General features: G+C 39.0%; 1 protein-coding gene across 1 annotated transcript in view; it reads left to right on the plus strand.

Moving 5' to 3' along the window:
• Nucleotides 1-217: 217 nt before the first annotated feature.
• The window catches only part of LOC122660129, a 70,314-nt gene continuing 50,912 nt past the window's right edge, over nt 218-19,619 (plus strand). The window contains exons 1-5 of the mRNA XM_043855308.1: nt 218-263; nt 15,454-15,876; nt 17,025-17,092; nt 18,110-18,180; nt 18,312-18,590. Of these exons, the coding sequence (XP_043711243.1) occupies nt 15,542-15,876; nt 17,025-17,092; nt 18,110-18,180; nt 18,312-18,590 (753 nt within the window). The 5' untranslated portion in view covers nt 218-263; nt 15,454-15,541. The remainder of the gene's footprint in view (nt 264-15,453; nt 15,877-17,024; nt 17,093-18,109; nt 18,181-18,311; nt 18,591-19,619) is intronic.

The raw sequence follows: 19,619 nt of genomic DNA on the forward strand, positions 1-19,619 counted from the left end.
AATACTTTCCCTATTAGATTCTGCTTCTTCACCTTTTTGAAGCACTTTAAGTTTAAACAGAACTGCCAAACTGAGAGCGAGAGAGAGTCAGACTCTCACAGGGATTAATATAATCTTATCAGGGTTTTTAATTAAACCCTAGCTCTATATAAGGGGACCAAAACGAAGAAGGGGGGCAGTGCTCCATGTTTTGGCTTGACCCCCTCTCTCTTGCGTTTTGGTCTCTCTCTCTCTCCCTCTTGTGATCTCTCTCTCTCTCCCTCTTGTGATCTCTCTGCTTCTTCTTCTAGTTTCTCTCTACTACAAGTGAGAGTTAGGGTTTGAGAAACCCTAGATTTGTGCTGAAGAATTTGAGAGCATTTGGGATTGGCTTGAAGAACCTTGGTAGCACCATTGGAGATTCAGATCTGTTTACTCGGAGCGCTCATTGGAGGAAGAACTATTATCTATTGGAGGAGCAACACTTGAGGCTCACCAGGTTAGCAATTCTTTATTGATTCCTCATGTTATTAATTATTAAATATTCATGGGATGCGAAATAGACCCGAATCGATTTATTTCTGCTACGCATTCGGGTATGGGATGGATCCCTCTTGCCATGTGATGGATTAGAGATGATTTTCTCCGTCCCTTTTGCGTTCCATAATTGTATGGGACACATGAGGGAAGGGAAAACCCTAACAAGGATGCACTGGGGTTCCCATGGGCAACCATGGGAAACCCTAAAATTAAAATGGGGCACCCATGGGACACCATGGGCTAACCTAGGGCATGCGATACCCTAATTGGTTTATAATTGGTTTCCCTAGGGAACCATAGTTTTATCTCTGGACCGTAGTTTGACCTACAAGAAAGGACAACAAAGTTTGAGTCATGTCCTCTCTCATTCCTTTTCTGGAAATTTGAGTCTAAGATACCCAAGAAGGAGAAGCTGCATCTCGAGCTGCCTCTCGTTGATGCGGTCATCACCTAATCATTATGGAGTTCTTAGTCGAAGTGATGTTGATAGAAAGAAATATTCAGATTAATCTTCAATGGAGGAGTTGCATAATGCGATTCAAGGTGCTATTGCACATTGTAAGAACTCGATGGCTCAGAACAAAACATTGGTGAGTAAGGAAATCTAAAAACGTAATTACTACTTCTAATCTTTGCTTGAAACATTTGTTTACTCTCTTAAGTTCTAAAATTACGAGAAAGTAACTTCAATTTTAGTTTAATCTAATGATAAGTCTGAGATTTATGGGTTCATTGAGTGGGTGTTGGGTTTGCTGTGAAAGTAATAATTATGGCTAGAAGACATGATCACAGTGTCATTTAGCAATTATCAGATCTCCTGTTCTTCACTTCTTCGTGCTATCAATTTGAATTGTTGCTTCGTCCATCTCTGTGTCTCTTTGTGATATTTAATTGCAATTCCAGGTCAACAGTAAATCAATCATGTGCAAATGTAGGAGCTTTCAGATCACTGGAGGTATTTATGAGAAGTGATTTGGGGTGCGGGATGGGGCTGCACGGCGGTGATGGTATTAATGGTGGGTAGCGGTGGTGGTGGTATTGGGTATCTACATTTGTAAATGAAGAAGATGAATTGGAGAATATGAGGGTTGGGAAAAAAGGTCTTTTCAAATTACAGGGGTGGTTAGAAGAAAGGGTAGTTTGGCCAATAAAAAAAGGTTTTTAACGTCTAACGCCTGATATTAATGACATGGACTTAAATGGCTTTAGGTTGGAAAGTAGGGGGTGTACATGGAATTTTCAAGGGGTGCGTGTGGAATTGTCAGATACTTAAGGGTGCATGAGGAATATTGGGTACATTTTAGGGGTATATGTATTTAACCCATTTCATAAACCTCCCCTATATTTTGAAAGATTCTTACAAAAGTACCCCTACCATTAGATGAGAACAGTTAAGTAATGATGTCATTTCCCAAATATTAACTAAATGCCCGTAATACCCTTAATGAAGGTACTTTTATGACAGTTTTACCCCACTAAACCTCTTCCTCTTCTTCCTATTTAAGTGTTAACTCAACAACACCATTCTACCCTCCTCTCTCTTCTCCGTGCACCCCTGCAACCCATCCTCTCCGTTGCAACATCTCTCCCACATCCACCCTGTCTCACAGCCCCACCCCACCACCTTTGTCCTTTATTCCAACCCAATCCCACCCCATGCCATCTCATTCCCACCACCACAACACACCCACATCCTCTGCTACAACAACATTCCCCTGCCCCACCTCTCCTGCGAGGAACCCGCGACCCAAAACACCACACCTTACTCCACAACAACTCTACCTCTATTGGAGTATTTGGCACCAATGGCGGTTCCTGGTGTCATCGAGAGTCCACGTAGCTTAGCCTCCTAGTTCTGAGTTCCTAAATCGCCGAGTCTACGACTTTGTTGTACGAAGCCGTAGCAGAACCACTTGGCAATGCATATTTCCACTCTTATCGTAAATGTTGTAACAAGCATTGCTGTAAATCTATAATGGGAGAAGCAGGTGTGGATGCCTAATTTGCAAGTGAGCTCCCAAATGCAGGGGGAAAGAGGCATGTAAATCCAAAAGAACGAAACAGTGCGAGTTCTAAATCAGAGGAGGACAAAAAAAGAACTTGGAAAGAAGAATTGTCTGGAAGAAGGTTCTAATGGTTTCGGTGGCGATGGGGGAAGGGGCAGTAGTGGTGGGGGTTACGGTTTTGGAAGCAGAGGTGGTGGCCCCTGTAAGGGGAAGGATGGGTTTCATGTATTGTGGAACTTAGAGAACATTCAGGAATTTTCAATTCTTCCAAACCCAAAACCAGATTCATTAATGGATCAATCCCATTGATTTAACTGATATGATTTATTTACAAAGAACTCACAAAACTCTGAAAGCCCCAGGTCTAAGAAGTCTTGTTTTTTTTTTTTCCTTATATTTACATATGAAAGGGAGGAGTATCAAGATCTCCTTGTATTTAATTCTAATAAGGAACATAGAAAAGACAAGAAAAGCTTTTATGTTGCTCAAAAATAAAGATCAAAACTCCTGCATTTGCCTCTCAAAATTTCCTTGAAGAAAAAAGCAAGCAGAAGGGGGAAAGGGGGAAAGGGGAAAAGGGCAAAGGGGAGAACTTGAATATCAAACATAAAATCTTCAAAAGGGTTAAAATTAATATTCAAAGCCATAAGGCTCTTGCCTTCTTCAAGATGGGAATGAGCTCTCAAGAGATATGAGTAATCATAAGGTGATCCAAACCTCCAAAAAGTCTCCCTCCAATGAACACTGCAGGAAACTGGAACTATGGCTTCTCTTGCTCATTAGCACCAGCAACAGCAATGATACTCAATTCATCAACAACACAAGACTCATCTTTCTCATCCACCTCATACAAAACTGGGTTCACTCCTAGCCCAAAATAAAAGGCGCTTCACCACATGACACATACAAGGATAGAAGATGGAAGCCGTGGTGGGGGTTACGGTTTTGGAAGCAGAGGTGGTGGATACCGGGGGGGATAATGGTTGGGGTAGACGTGGTGGTGGTCGAAGGGGAGGGGGTGGTTATGGTGGTGGTGGTGAGTAGAAATAAGGGAAGAAGAAGAGGACAAGGGCAAAATTGTCATTTCCTTTCAAAATTAACAAAGTTAGTATTTAGGGGTACAGAAGTAATTTTTGAAATTCCAAGAGTGATAGACATAAATTTTCCTTAAAAATAAAATGGAATCTCTACATAGGATTAGGGCCTAGGACTCAATGGGTGTAGCCCTATCCAATGGAAGTAAAAAGGGCAACATGATTCCATATGGCCTGTTCAGAGAATTTGGGTAAGTTGTCAGGTTATGAGAGTGCAAAGGTGTTAGGCACCCATCTCGCCCGACTGAACGAGACTTTCTGCTAGATGCTTGATTTTGAATGTTTTCACATGTTGATTCAATTTATACTAACATGTAAGATAACAAATATGCATAAAATAATGAAAAAGAGCAAAAAATAACAAAAATATCCTTAAATGAACTACATTATGTCAAAATAAATGGGCAGAATAAACCTGACAGTGAAATTGACCAAAACGCGAAAAAAAATGTGAAATGGGGCACCACCCAACTCAGGTGAGATGGACAGACTATCTGCCTCTCTCTTTTTGGGAATAATAATGGTTATAAATCGGATATTTCACAACTTAGACTTCGGGCAGAGTAGTGGTTATACCATTGTGAAAGAGGGATCTCGTAATTCAGACTTCGGGCAGAGTAACGGCTATAAGTGGGACTTCGAGCAGAGTAACAACGTTACTAGGGATGGAAGAGCATATTGCTTACACATTGGGCAGCACTACAATGCTATGTGGACTAGACGCCGACAAGCTTCTGCGTCTTAGACACCAGCAGGGTCCCTAAGGGCCATAATAAACAAAAAAACATTGAAGTCTTAAAAGAAAAATGAATAGCGATGTTGGGAAATGCCCTTCTCCATACAATGGTTTTGATGATAACAAACACATTAAAAAAAAAACTGACTACATGTTTCAAGCTTTTGGGTAAGAAATAAAGTACAAGAAAGGTGAAATCTAAAATACAAGAAAAATAAAATAAAGGGAGAGTTGAGGAAAATATACTTGAAGTGTTTGACTGCATGGTTAGTATACAAAATATAAACGAATAATATACAAGATAGGAATGAACAATGCATGCAGAAATAATCCTAAAAAATACAAGCTCTAAGCCTAGGATGTATGGATGAATGGTAAATGAAGACGACACATTGAGAATGCAAAGATGCCAATGAAAACATGGATAAAACCCTAAGAACCGTATCTAAATAAGTAAACCATGCATGAGAATCCGTATACAAAGCAATTCAATGAAAACTATGAAAACACCTCTAAGGTTAATGCAAACCTAGAGAAAATCTGAAAAGATCCTAAAAAGTAAATGAAAAAAAAAAAAAAAACATTTAGAAAGCAAGACAATGGTGAAAACATGACTAAGTGTGGAAATATAGATTTGAAAGCATGAAACAAAGTTGAATCTTTGGAATGCACCGATAAAACACCTATTCTAAAGATGAAAACCATAAAAAAAAAAAAAGAAGGAAACATGGAAAGAAACATATGATATTTTAAAAGAATAGAAAAATGTATCAAGTCATTCATACAAAGAAAGGGGATTCTTAGACTACATGGGATGAGGATCATAGGTAAAAGAAAACATGGAAAAAATGAACAACAAGAGTGTGTGTGATCACCATCTAAAGAGATGGGATCACACATCACTAAGAGATTCAAAATGAATGTGAGAAAGAAAGCGGAAGACTTAGTTGAAAATAAATAAAAGAGGACGTTACCTAGTTAGAAGGACTTGTACTTGAGTAAGAATGAAGGCTTCCCTTTTGTGACTCAGGGGGTTGGTATGTACAGATAGTATCACCGATAGTTCAGGCTTCTCTTGTCTCTCTTCAGACAACACTTTGTTGTCAAGAATTGAAATCACCAAGTGTGATGACTCTAAGCTATCAACTTGAACTTGAAGTTTGAAGACCAAACAATGAACTCAAGAGGCAATGGCTATTGAGCAAAGGATTAAGGACCAAACAAAGACCAAAGACCAATTGATTAGGGACCCTCCCCAACATGAGAGGGGGTGTATTTATAGTAGTAGAGGGGTGTGTGCACTCCCAAATTTGCGCTAGGATGTTGGGTTTGATTTAGATCATTGATGAGGCATTAGAATGAGTGTCTTTGCATCGACGATGGGTGTTTGGTCAAATTGATGGCCAATGGAGTGTAGGCAAGTGGTTTGCTGCCAAATGAGGAGTTACTTTGGGCCTAAGGAAGCCAAAATTCGCATCCAAGTTGTCAAATATATGCTTGGGCATAGAAGGAAGTGAAATCGAAGCTAAATATGGCAAGTTTGGGCCTCTAGAATTTGCACAGAATCGACATTGACTGGGTTGAGTCGACATTGAAGAGAGGGTAAGTCGACATCAAGCTATTGTCGATGAACTAATGTCAACATCGATGATAATACTTTTGGTGTCAGTATGAATATTTTGAATGTCGATATGAGATAGACAACATAAGGGTTCTGCTTGACATTAAATAAGGATGGATCGATGTCGATGGAAGGTAGGGTCAATGTCGACTCGGGGCCTTTCAGTGTCGGCTCTAGGTATGGGTGTTAATAGGGGATTTTGGACTGATTTTGTGCTGGGCTAGTCTGTTTTCAAAGAGTTCCGGGTCAGGGCTAGCCTTTCCAGGGGATCTTTGGATTGCTGTGGGGCTCTGGTTAAGGGTGTCAATCGGTTTGGTTTCGGTCATTTGGTTTGGTTTTGGTTCGGTTCCATACCTTGATGGTGTGATCCGAAACTGAACCGAGAATCAAGTCCGTTCTGGAAGTGGAAATCGAATCCGGGCCTGCTCAGTTTGGTTCAGTTACGGTTCTAATTCGATTGTCCAATACGACTCTAATTCAGTTCTCCAATACGGTTCCAATTCGGTTCCATTCCGCTAGGCTGTCAATTGTTGCAGCCTTGTTGTGTTCTCAAGAAACTTCATTTGTATAAATAAAATGCTCACAGAACCTTAAAGGAACCAAAACTATTAATAAATAAATAAATAAGAATCTCAATTGAGTTCTCCACTTTCAGATCTTATCTTTCAGCTTACCCATCAATAAAGTCAGAGAAACACATCTAAAATTATAGTTCCAAAAGGAAAGGCAACACCATAAAAAAAAAAGATTCCATATCCCTTCTATGCATGGAATTCACAGTTTTACTAAGTGCATTCTCACTCTTTGAAAAGTTGATTGATCTCTTGGCATGATAGGTCAGAGAAAAGGTCTAAAACAGATTTAATAGTAAGAAAATCCTCTTCAGTAGCCCTACAAAAGATGAAAGTATCTTCTGCAAAGAGTAAATGAGAGATTTTCGGAACACCACTGGCAATTTTGATGTCCTTGAAGCATCCAAGGTGCGTGGTAAGCTACTAGAAGTCTAGAAAGGACTTCCATGGCCAAAAGAAAGAGATAGGGGCTTAAAGGGCATCCTTGTATGAGTCCTCTGGAGGGTTAAGGTAGTCAAAAGGCTTCCTCTAATTTTTGAAAGAGAAAGAAGTGGTGGAGATGAGGGTGTGAATCAGGGATAACCACTAATTATTAAAATTCAAAAAATTAAAGACGGTTGCATATGAGAGGCTATTCCACCCTGTCATATGCCTTGGCCATGTCAATTTTAATGGAACATATCTAGTCTTCCCTTTGGTTTTATAAAGGTAATGGACGATCTCTTGAGCAATGGTGATATTGTCACTGATTTGTCTTCCAGGTATAAAAGCTTCTTGGAAGGGTGGAATAAAGGCTGGTAGGGTGTGGCGGAGTCGGTTAGCCAGAATTTTAGCTAAAATTTTGTAAGAGACATTACACAGGCTAATGGATCTAAAGTTTCCAGCCAATTCAACCTTTTCCTTTTTGGGTATCATATAAATAAGAGTATGATTGCATCCGGGGGGAGGGTGTAGGTATGGAAAAGGAAGTACAAATCACATCTTAAAACTTGTGGTAAAAATAGGCTTGACATCCATTAGGCCTGGGGCTTTAAAAGCTCCAATAGAAAAAGGTAGCCTGTTTAATTTCATCCACCTGAGGAATAGATGTGAGGGATGAAGAAGTTTGATCATCCATCACTCTGTCAAACAGGCATTCAATGAAATCAGTATCTAGGGTTTGGGATGAAAGCAAATTTTTGGAAGGGTAAATTACATGACACCCCCTGAAAATCGAACGAAGCTCAACTCACCCCCTCTTATTTGAAAAATACTCACCCGTCCCCCTCTAGAGTGACGGTGTTAATTTAAAACAATCCAAAAGCTGAAAAGAAAATTTTAACCTAAAGCAAAATAAGATAAATAATGACAGTTGAGGTACCCAACATTTGTAGAAAATGCACTTCAGATACCCAAAGCTTGTAAATTATATTTAGGATACCAATTTTGATATTTTCAATTATACCCTAAATCTCCACCACTGCTACAACCACCATTGCCGCAACCACCATTACACAAAGGAGCAACGACTTCAAGCTTAAAACCAGTATGATTTCTTCTTCTTTTGATGTTGCTACCACACCATTCTTCTTTCCTTCTGCTACCATCTTCTTCTTCTCCTCCTTCTTTGTTCTGTATTTCGTGAAGTAGAGAACCTCAACGAAAAAACCTCAGCGTTTCGACGAAGACGATGATGGCTTCTCAGTCTAAATTTTTTTTTACAGTTTGAGCTCTGCTTGCTTGAATAAGGTGAAGTGCACTAAGTGGAGCTGGACCTTTAGGGTTGGGCTTGGCCAGTTAAAAATTCAACAAAAAAACCTAGTTAAATTTGGGAAAGGAACTTGGGATGGAAGAAGGAACTTTGAACTCTGCCCCATAGAAACGAATAGATTATTAAAATGAAAGCTCAAACTGCAAAAAAATTTCAAGCGAAGTTGGAGAAGTCGGATTCGGAGGCCGGATTCAGTGGCACAATCGATGATCTATTTGAATCGAAGAGCATTAATTGGGGTTGTGACGATGGTGATGGTGACACCTCATTGGTCTAGCAATATCGTTATGTCTATCATTAGAATCATGTGGCCTTTAGCCATTAGAGGAATCAGAATAAAGTGAAGCTCATTGTGATCACTAGAAGCCATGGGAGTTGAAAATCTGGAAGAGAAAATGAGAACTTCAACTTTGATGGTATCCCTCACAGTAAACACACGCGAGAAATTAGTGGTTTTAGATCCCCTTAGCAATCAAACCTCCTCAGCTTCTTCGAAGGAGTTGAAGTGACATTGATGATGGAAGTAGAAAAGGGTTTGGTCTTCTGCAATATTTCGGAGGGGAGAGCAGATTGCAGCTCCGATGCAGGTGCTGAAGAAGGTACCTTCATCACACTTGATTTTGGGGTTTTTTGATAAAGGGTAAAACAATAATTTTACCCTTATTTGAGGTTAGTTTGGGAATTTAACAAAATTAATTTGCTTTCATCATCACTTAAGGGTAAAATAGTAAGTTTATCCTTGGACAAGGGTAGTTTAGGGATTTATAAAAATTTAACTTGCTGACTTCATAACTTAACTGCATAAAACTAACGATGGGGACTAAGTTGTAATATAGTGCTCTAATACAGGGGGACAATTGAGTATTTTCAAATAAGAGGGGGTGCATTGAATTTCGCTCAATTTTCAGGGGGTGTCACGTAATTTGCCCATTTTGAAAAGATGATTAGAAAACACCTTAGCAATCCCTCTTGGATCCTCTATCTTATTTCCTCCTTCATAAAAAATATAAGAAATATTCCTTTTTTGATATTAATCCTAGGAATGATGGAATGATAGAATCTTGTATTTCTGTCCGCATCATGGATGTAAGCATGTCGGGACTTTTGAAGCTAGAATGCCTCAGCAGCAAAAATCCATTTTATTTTGGAGGTAATGTGGTTAAGGGCATCAGATGGTTCAGTTCCTAAAGCAGAGTCCTCTTCAAGAGGAAATTGATCAAAATATCTAGTTCAAAGCAGGTGTACATGCCCAAACACAATTTTATTGCAATGCGAAAAGGACTCTACCAAGTGAAACAAGCTTGGTTTGAAAATTATCTGACTGGACTGAATTCCATTTGTTGTTACAAAATGAGTGGAAATCAGGATGATGAGTCCAAGCCATTTGGAAGTGAAAAAAATTTTTGAAAGAGAATCTAGGGGGAGTGGTATGTAGGTAAATTGGGTTATGATCTGAGCCAACAAAGGGGAGTGTATGTAACGATGCCCAGGGAAACTGTTGAATCCAAAAAGGGGAGGCTAAAGCCTAGGAGATTAGGGGGCTTTTGTTTATTTGTCCTAGTAAATGGAGATCCTGGTAATCTAATTTGATCCAGGGAAAGATTCAAAATTAGAGAGAGAAGGGCTTTCGAGGATGGGTGGTGTGTGAACAATGTTCCTCCAAGTTTGTCATTAGGGTCAATTAGCTCATTAAAATCACCCAAGATGAGGTATGGGCATGTTAAGGGGATCTAGATCCTCTACGACGCATTGCCTGTAGCGGCCTAAGCGCGCACAAAGACCGCCTTACCCCTGCCCAAACGCCTTGCTCGAATAGGGGTAAGGCGGTCACTGCATGCGTGGCCCAGTCTACGCCGCACAAGCCGCTACGGGCAGCTGCGCCGTAGACGATCTAAATTGATGTTAAGGGTTCTAGGAAAGATAGAAGGTCACGCTAGACAATAATTCTTGCATTGGCTTGGGGAGGGACGTATAAACAGACAATGCACCAGTTGAGACCTGAGCCATCCAAAATGTTAAGTGCAATAAAGGATGCACATGAAAAATTGAAACCAAAATATGGGGAGCAATTAAAACCCAAAGGCCTTTAATCCCTTTACTGTTCTAGAATGCAACAGAAACAAAATTTTCTTTTAAAAATTTAAAGTTAATCTTTTGATGATCCTTGCATTTGGTTTCACAGAGAAAGATGAGACCCGGTTTGATTATTTTAATGTGATGGGATTAGCAGTGCTTAGTTAAGGGGTTGTTTTAACCCCCTCACATTCCATGAAAACAGAATAATAACTCCCAAAGAGGCAAAATAAGCACAAGATTTAAGAGACGAAAAAAGAAGAAGAAGAATGCATAAATATGATCAGCAGATAAAAAAAAGAAGAGAGAATTTAACCTACTAGGAATAAAGGCATGACACAAAGCTTTACGGCTCAAAGCGAACCAAGATAAGGTTAAGCTCAATAAAATAGTGAAGAACACAATAAAGAAATTTAGGAAATTGGAGTCAAGATCAAGGGGACTTATCTGGACTGGGTATTGCATCTCCTCTGGTTCGTTGACTATATACTCATTTAAGGGCACACAGATGTTATCGTTATAAAGAAATTTAGGAAATTGGAGTCAAGATCAAGGGGACTTATCTGGATTGGGTTTTGCATCTCCTCTGGTTCGTTGACTATATACTCATTCAAGGGCGCACGGATGTTATCGTTGAGAGCACAACCCCTTCTGACAGAGGAAGAGAGCGCAGGCAGCCATTCCTTCACAAGAGAGAGTAGAGAATGAGGATCAACGGAAGAGACCAAAGTCTTGGATAAGAAATCCTTAATTTTCTCAAAGTCAAAGAGAACAGGGGAGGGCTAAACAGGTAAGACACATTTCCTTTTCTTAGATACTGGGAGTGAACTCGGATTCTCGACGAAAAAGCTGAAGTTGATCGAGCTAGATGCAAAGACATGTTGGGCTGTACCCGGGCTGCTGATATTGTGACCAAAAAAAATTGAGCTTTGAAAGTTGGTATCTTAGACAAACTGATGGGCTCCCATCTGCAAGTGGGGAAACCAAGGAAGGAGGGAAAGTAAACATCGGCTGGGTAGCAGAGGAAGCAAATGCAGAGACTGGGTCCAAAGGGCTCCAACGAAGATCCTCCACCAAAGAGAACAGAGATGGTGCTGGTTGAACAAAGGACTCGGGAGGTCAGGTAGCAGAATATCCTCGACAGCAAGGGAAGGCTCCAAAGTAACAATGTGAGAAGGGCCTACCATAGTCTTTCTGAAACTTGGTTTTCTAGAGTCTTGCTTTCGATGCTTAGTAATTGCAGGGGCAATAGAGATATCCATATTAGAAGTGGAAATTGATTCTATAGCAGTAGGGGCACGGGCATCGAGTAGGCCGTGGATGAAATTCACCATGAGAGGAGTAGTGAGAGCCTCATTGTAACAACCCATCGGGGGTAGGTTCGGATTTGGGGAACCTCTGAGAAACGGGCAATGTGCCATATCATGACAAATCCTCCCACAACAGAAGCAGAGGAAATGAAGTTCATATCGAAACAACACAATGTGATTGATTCCAGATGCATCTCTAATTTTGGAAGAAACACATATAGATCTTTTCTTGTTGAAAGAAACTTTAACTCTTGCAGGGTCAAAAGGAAGGCCGAGCTCCACAGAATTAAGTTGGAATTCTAGTGCTCTGCCAATGTAAGAAATTGCTTGTCTGATGAAACCCGCGTTGTAGCAAAAGGAGGGGATGCCATGGATTTGGATCAAGAAAGGAACCAAATCTCTTTTGAAAGCATAGATGGGTCATCCACTGAGTGGAGCACTAGATGGAGTAGGCTTTACTCGAACCACCAAGGGCCATGATTGAGGATGTTTTTTTTTTTTTTACTGGTAAAAGGAAAATATTATATTAACTAATAGGCATATAAACAAAGTTTTTAAGTTGACCATACTTGGCAAAGTTGAGGGCAATATTTACACACAAAAGGTCTCCTTTTGTTCTAACGGAGATATTTGGAGCTATACTATTTATATACAATAGGTCCTTAATCAAGTGCCAAGGCCAAGGAGATAAAGTTGGAGATGGAAGACGATCAGCGATTTGTTGTTTTGAGCACCACACTTCTTTTATCTTCAACCACCCTTCTGTATAAAAGCTCGAGTGGTGTTATTCGGTGAGCCAAAAATATCGAAATCGGGTTCCCCCATACTAGAAGCATGATCAAGGCCAGTTCGAATACTAAATAGTTCCGGTTCCATCATAATAGAGGAAACCATATGTCTTGCAGTAAAAAAGATAAGTCTACCTTGTAGGAAAAAAATATAAGACCAACTTGCCAAACTTACTCCTGGTGTCTGACATCCTGCACAAATTAAAACAGGGTAGCTAAGAATTGGTAAAAAAACAGAACTAGAATATGAACCAAACTCCTCATCACTAAAATATACATCATGGGATGAATTTGAGTGAGGAGATAAACTCATATCTACTATCCAATGGTTAATCTGGTTAATAACCCAAATAGGATCAGGTTTTTTAGCTCCAATCACAGCCTTGTTCCTGGCTTCCCAAATAAAATACGACGTAACAATAAAGACACCAAAAAACCAAATGAGAGATTGTTTATCTAGTTTACGAGAGAAAAAAGTAGACATGCAGAATTCTGTCAAAGAAGTGGAGGCCAAATACTCAGTTCTCAATCCTAGAGGTACTGGCACCCGAATGTGTTGGACCCAATCGCAAGAAAGAAATAGGTGCTAAAAGGATTTGACACAATTTCCACATAGAGCATAGGAAGATAGGGTCGATCTGAAGCCATTTGAAAAGAGAAGCCTTGACTGGAAGTCCTGCATTTAGCACACACCAGACAAAGATTTTAAATTCGGGATGAATTTTAAGATTCCAACAAAATTTCCACCAAGAAGATAGAAAAATATTACTGCTAGTAGAAAGAATTAAGAGACATAGCAGCAATTTTCGTACTAAAAATGCCATTTTTGGCCAGAGAGCACCACCATCTATCATCAGATGAAGACAACCTATCCTGATGGATCGAAGATGATATATTTAAGGGCAGAGAACTATTTAAAGCAGAAAGAGACCATCTAGAGTTTGCATAAAAAGAATTCACCTTAATCAATCGGTCAACCACCAGGATTGATAGTAAAGCAGAATCAAGAAGGTTGCCCTGATAGTGGGGAATCCACTTATTAGTCCAGAAAGAAGTAGATTTGCCATTGCCAATATTCTCCTTATTACAATCCGTTCCAAATAAGGGATGGTATGAACTATACTGTTCCAGACCCAAGACCCTTTTTCATTATGGTTTTAGGATCAAAGAAAGAAAGTGATCGCGTATGTTGGATACTTTAGTTACATTTTATTCAAACGTTGAATACCCCAAGTGCCGTTTACCCAAAGTTAAAAAAAAGGGAAAATTTATGTTTACAACCCCTGTGGTTTTAAACAATTACATCCACCACTCCTGAAATTTCATCTATTTCATAAACGTCCCCGATATTTTGAAAGATTCTTACAAACATACCCCTATCGTTAGATGAGAACAGTTAAGTGATGATGTCATCGCCCAAATATAAACTAAATGCTTATAATACCCTTAATGAAGGTGCTTTTGCATAAGGGAAACCACCCCTGTGTTTTCAAACAATTATGTCTACCACCCTTGGAGTTTTGAAAATTATATACGTACCCCTGAGTGCTAACTCTGTTAGTCTTATTTTGAAAAGACAATTTTGCCTTTTCTTATTTGTTATTAATAAACTTACCACATCGGGCCATCCACCCTTGTTACCGTTGCATACCCTATTATATGGAGCACTGTTAGCAAAAACACGTTTAAAACTCCATTTTAAACATGTTCTTGTTTTTTATCGTTTTAAACACGTTTTACCATATGTTACTCAAACATACGGTAAAACAGGCTAACGGCAGACATTCTCGTTTTAAACGCGTTTAAAACACGTTCCCATTTTTTTGGTGTTTTAAGGCCTTGGACTTAATTGACCATATCTTTCTCTCCCGAACTCTTGATCGGCCTGATTCTTTTACCGATGTAAAGATGACTCGAAGGGCTATATTTTTCATGATATCACCTTCAACTCAATGTCAATGCACGGATACCGAAAATATAACCATATATTTCAAATAAAAATTCCTCAATTTATATGAGAATAGTGCCCTTTTTTTGGTTCCATTTTTTTGAAATATAAACATTTAAAACCCGTACTGTCCGTTTTTCGTTTTTTATCATGCTTTGTTTTTTTGACCTTTTGTTTGCAATTTTTTACCATTTAAAACCCATATCGTACGACTTCATTTTTTTGTCGTTCCCATTTTTGCTAACTATGATCTGGAGCAACAAGGGTTCGGGAGCCAATGACCTTCCATTTTGTGATCACCTGCTACTCCAGCGGAAGTGCTAGGCTTGATTTTGCAGAGGATGTGTGGGTGATGACTTTCCCTTTTGAGACGATGGTGTTTCAATCAAATGGGGGTAAATATGTAAAAACACTTTTTTTTTTGGGTGAATTTAAAAAAAATTTTAGGATGGTAGACATAATTGTTTGAAACCACAGGGTTGTTAAACATAAATTTTCTTAATAACAAATTAGAAAGAGCAAAATTATCTTTTCAAAATAAATTTAATAGAGTTAGCACTCAAAGGTACAAACGTAATTTTCAAAACTTCAGAAGTAAAAGACATAATTGTTTGAAAATTCAGGGGGGGTGGTAGACGTAAATTTCCTTAAAAAAAAGTCAAAGTCAAATATAGAAGCAGATTGTCCGAGCTCGGGTCAATCGCCTAAATTTTTCTTTCCAACCACTACCCCAATTGTCATTTACACAACAAAAAAATAATAATAAAAAAACAGAGTCAAAGTCAAACATGGTTGCTTCTTGTCCGAGATCGGGTCGACCACACCACCTCAAAGAAGCTCGGGTCCATAGCCTTAAAAAAAGCAAATTTCAAACCCCCAATTCTTACATCTCTGCATTTCGTCGAACACAGGTCCCTTTCTCCTGCAATCCATCTCTTTTAGTTATTAGTCTCTCTCTCTCGCAGACGTCTCTATCCACTCTAACCAGAAGCTTCCATCCTGCCAATTTGACCGCTCGAAGATATCTCTCTGTCATTTTTTGATTCAATGTTTATTCTCTACTTCGCTCCGACGATTTGAATCCCTAAATGTTGATTGTTAGTTAAGACTGCCACCTGCCACGCATGATTGCCGCCAATTCTCTTCCTGGAACCGTTAATTGTGGCGCGGGAGGAATTTCGAGTAATTTCCGGCGCCGTATTCTGGTCGGCGGTGGAAGTGTAGGCGAAATGTCCTGCATGAACTTGGGATTCGACTCGAAGACTGCTCATGGAGAGAGAAGTATAGTGGGATTGGTTCAGAGTATGAAGATAAGCTGCTTCAAGGAAAGGCCGAGGAAGGGGCAGAAGGTGGAGTTGGAGTCCGTGCGAGGAGGGGAAGATGTTTGGGATGCAGCATCGGTAGAACCAAAGTTGTTTCCGGAGCATCTCGTGATAATGGTTAATGGCATCATTGGGAGGTAAAGCCTGAATCCATCTAGTTTGCAAGTTCTTAGCTTTCAGGAATTTGAGTTTTTTCTTTTGTTGTTTGTACATTTCTGTCTTTATTGTTATAGTTTAATCAAGTGGTGAGCAAAACATGGAGTGAAAGCATTGCAAATAGTTGGTAAGAATGCGTTTTTAGAAGTTTGGTTAACTAGTCTCAGATGGGAGGTGTAAATCTGCATGGTTCATTAGGAGCATCTGGCACTAGCTGATAACAGTAGCCGAGTTGTCAGCTACCACTGTTTCAAGTAAAAGTAACGTATGGGTCCTTAAAAGAAAGTGAAGGGGTTGGTTGGAGCTTATGTCACTCCAAAAACCAAAGGATTTAAAACTACATTGGAGTGATCTGCAAACAATCTTCTGATACCAGAAGGCTTCATGTTAATGAATGTCTGGGCTGAAGTTGACCTGCATCTCTATTTCTCTATAATTATGGTACGTTGTAATTCAATTTGAAAGCCTGAATGGTCCAAACTATTATTCTACCAGTGATGTGCTGGATGAATGTGGTCCTTGAATGGATTCAAGTTCCTCTCTTCTGAAATACCCCACAATGTGGTTATAATGTACTGAAATAAACAAGTCATTTATGGTGGTTTTTTGACATGTGCAATTGTGATGAATATTTCACTGATGGCATAAGCTCCAATACAGATATGAAGGCTGAAAAGATCATGCACTTAAGTTGTGAAGGAGACTTCATTACTCATGTATCTAAAAGCAATAAGATCTATTAGTGCTTAAAACTTTCCGGGAAAATTAATTAGGAATGGAAACTTAGGTAAGGGCTCTAATTCAAACTCCTAATGAAATTGACGTTGCGACAACCAAAAAAGTTAAGTTTTGGTTTATTCTTTTACCTAATGAGAGGCTCTTTCTATTTCTGTTGAGTGACTGTTTTCTTCTACCTTTTCTGTCCATGTGGAGCTTGTCTCTTCTAGGTCCGTGTATCCAACTTATACTTTTCTGTTTTTAATAAAAGCCTTTTGGATTGATATTGATTTCTTTTTTCATGCACAACTGATTTAACACATGTGATTATTTTCTGCATGCAAGCATAAGTACAAGTCTGGATGACTCGTAGTCATTTTTTTTAATATGCCTCTGATTTACATGTGTTCAGTGCTGAGGATTGGAGATATGCAGCGGAGCAATTTGTGAAAAGGCTTCCAGACAAAGTTATTGTGCACCGTGAGTGTTTGTGTGTGTGTGTACTAGGTCTCAAAAGAATTTTTGTATGTTTTAATGAAATTCCTCTGGGTAATTTTGGTTTATGAAATAGAATGGAAGCATATTAACTGAGCATGGATTTTGTCATGCATAAACCTTGCCTCTTAGATTGGAGGGGATAGTTTAGATCTTATCCAATGGTCAGCTGCAGGTCATACTTAATGTTCAAATCATATCATCAGTTTGAAATTAATCCAATACACATTTGGTGCTACCCAAAGAGAAAAATTCAATGCACATTGGGAAATTATCAACAAGGATTGTGGATAGTGCTGAACTCATATAATTGATTGATTTGCCCTTTCCCCCCTAATAATGAATCATTTATGTTACTTTTCAAGAAAACTATCTTCTAAATTATGCCATTTTATGTGGTTCCTCAATTGCAAGATAGATGTGTGCTTATTGGAAAGTAATGTAGGTAGACCAACGACGTCATGTTGGGGGGGGGGGAAGGGGGACTGAGAGGGAGACATACTAGAGAATTCTTTGAATCAATTATTCCTCATTATTTATTGCTTATTTATGGTGCACAATGCTTGGAAACATTAGTTTTGGATGTACAATAAACATATCCATGCATATCAAAGCGTATCTAGCATCTCTCCAATACGTCTTCATTCTCCAAACTTAAAACCATCTTTTTGATACACTGCCTGATACCAATACTTGGAACCTAGGTCATGCCACTGGTTTTATAAATAGTTTTATCAACTTTTCTGACTTTTGCCTTTTTTTTTTGTGCAAAAGAAAAAAAAATGAAGTTCAAGAATAATTAAACCATAAAATAATGCTGATGATTTGTCCGTTTGAAACATGGCCATTCTATTCACAATTTCTGGAAGTGCAAATTCATTGGTGCCTTATTCTGGCCCTATGCTAAATTGAAACTGTGTTGAGTTTCAATTTTGATGGTTTCTTATTGGTTTTTACTTTTCAGCAACTGTCAAAGTGATTGACTTAATCTGTTTTAAACAGGCAGTGAATGCAACTATTCAAGATTAACTTTTGATGGTGTTGACTTGATGGGTGAGAGGTTAGCAGATGAGGTACTTTTGAGGTGTTGTGTGTGTTGCACTTTATTTCCATGAGCTTTATGAACCTATAGAAATTATTGATAATTGTTGCTATAAAATTATATTTGTGCAGATATTACTAGCTACTACACTTATATATGCAGGTATGTTCAGTTGTTAGACGCAGACCTGGAGTGCGAAAGATCTCCTTTGTCGCTCACTCTTTGGGTGGCTTGGTAGCGAGGTATGCAATTGGAAGGCTGTATAAACCTTTTCCGGAAAGGGAGTCATCAGTTCTTGCTGGGAATGGCTCAAGCGAGGAACATTCAAGTTATTCAGTGCAAAGCCTTGAACAATCTCTTGAAGGTAGAATTGCTGGGTTGGAACCCATGAATTTTATAACATGTGCAACACCTCATCTGGGTTCACGGGGACATAAACAGGTAGAAGTAACAATACAATAACATGCTATTATATATCTCTATGTCTGTCTTTACGTGCATTCACTTATAGACCCAAATAGTTTTTTTTTTTTTGGTTGTAATCATGTCATTAACTTGACCAAGTGGTCATGGGTTCGAGTCCAGAAACAACCTCTCTGCGAAAGCAGGGGTAAGGCTGCGTACATTATGACCCTCCCCAGATCCTGCAGTCGCGGGAGCCTCGTGCACTGGGTACGCCCTTTTTTTGTAATCATGTCATTAATGTGAAAAGTATAATTGTATTGCCTTAATCGTATTCTGGTTTGTTAAGTTCTGGAATTTCTGGGACGATATGTCTAGAATATCTGTGGAGGAAAAGCTTGAAATGAAAGAAAGCGATCCAAAAGGAAAAAGAGAGGTGATTATAAATTTCTGTTAGAAAAATTCTCAAGGTGACGTGAGATAAATTAGTTTTCTACTGTAACTCCAATGAGGTTCCAAAATATAGCAGAATAATACTTAATAACAGATGTTACATTCATCGGTACCTAAATTTGGACTTGACCCTACCTATTGGAGCTAAGTTCATCAGATAATCAGATTATTTAGTATACATTGACTACATGAACTGTAAAGATAAACTTAAATATGATAACATATAAAATTGAGCAGCAAAGTAATGTAAAGCTAGATTAGGGTTACCCGTTAACCTAGCCCCAAAATAACCCACAATAATTCACAGCAGTCAACTAACAATCGACCCTAACAGCAGGGTATAACTCAGACCCAAAATCAGAATTAGGGTTCAAGCTGGAATTCAAATTTACAGCCAAGAATTGGGGCTGTAATTGATATCGAGTGCAGGTCTTGGGAAGCTTAACCAAGCCTCCAAATATGGGCTGAATTGAATGGCCAGAAACACAAGCAACAACAGGTCTCAAAATTAGAAAGTATAGGATGAGGTGTAGAAACCAAACCAGCATTGGGGATGAACCCAAACTAGGATCGAGTTTAGCTGGGAATGGGGAGAACCTCTGCTGAAAATTACAG

The sequence above is a fragment of the Telopea speciosissima genome, chromosome 4 (assembly GCF_018873765.1).
Source record: "Telopea speciosissima isolate NSW1024214 ecotype Mountain lineage chromosome 4, Tspe_v1, whole genome shotgun sequence".
In the NCBI taxonomy this organism is placed as follows: domain Eukaryota; kingdom Viridiplantae; phylum Streptophyta; class Magnoliopsida; order Proteales; family Proteaceae; genus Telopea; species Telopea speciosissima.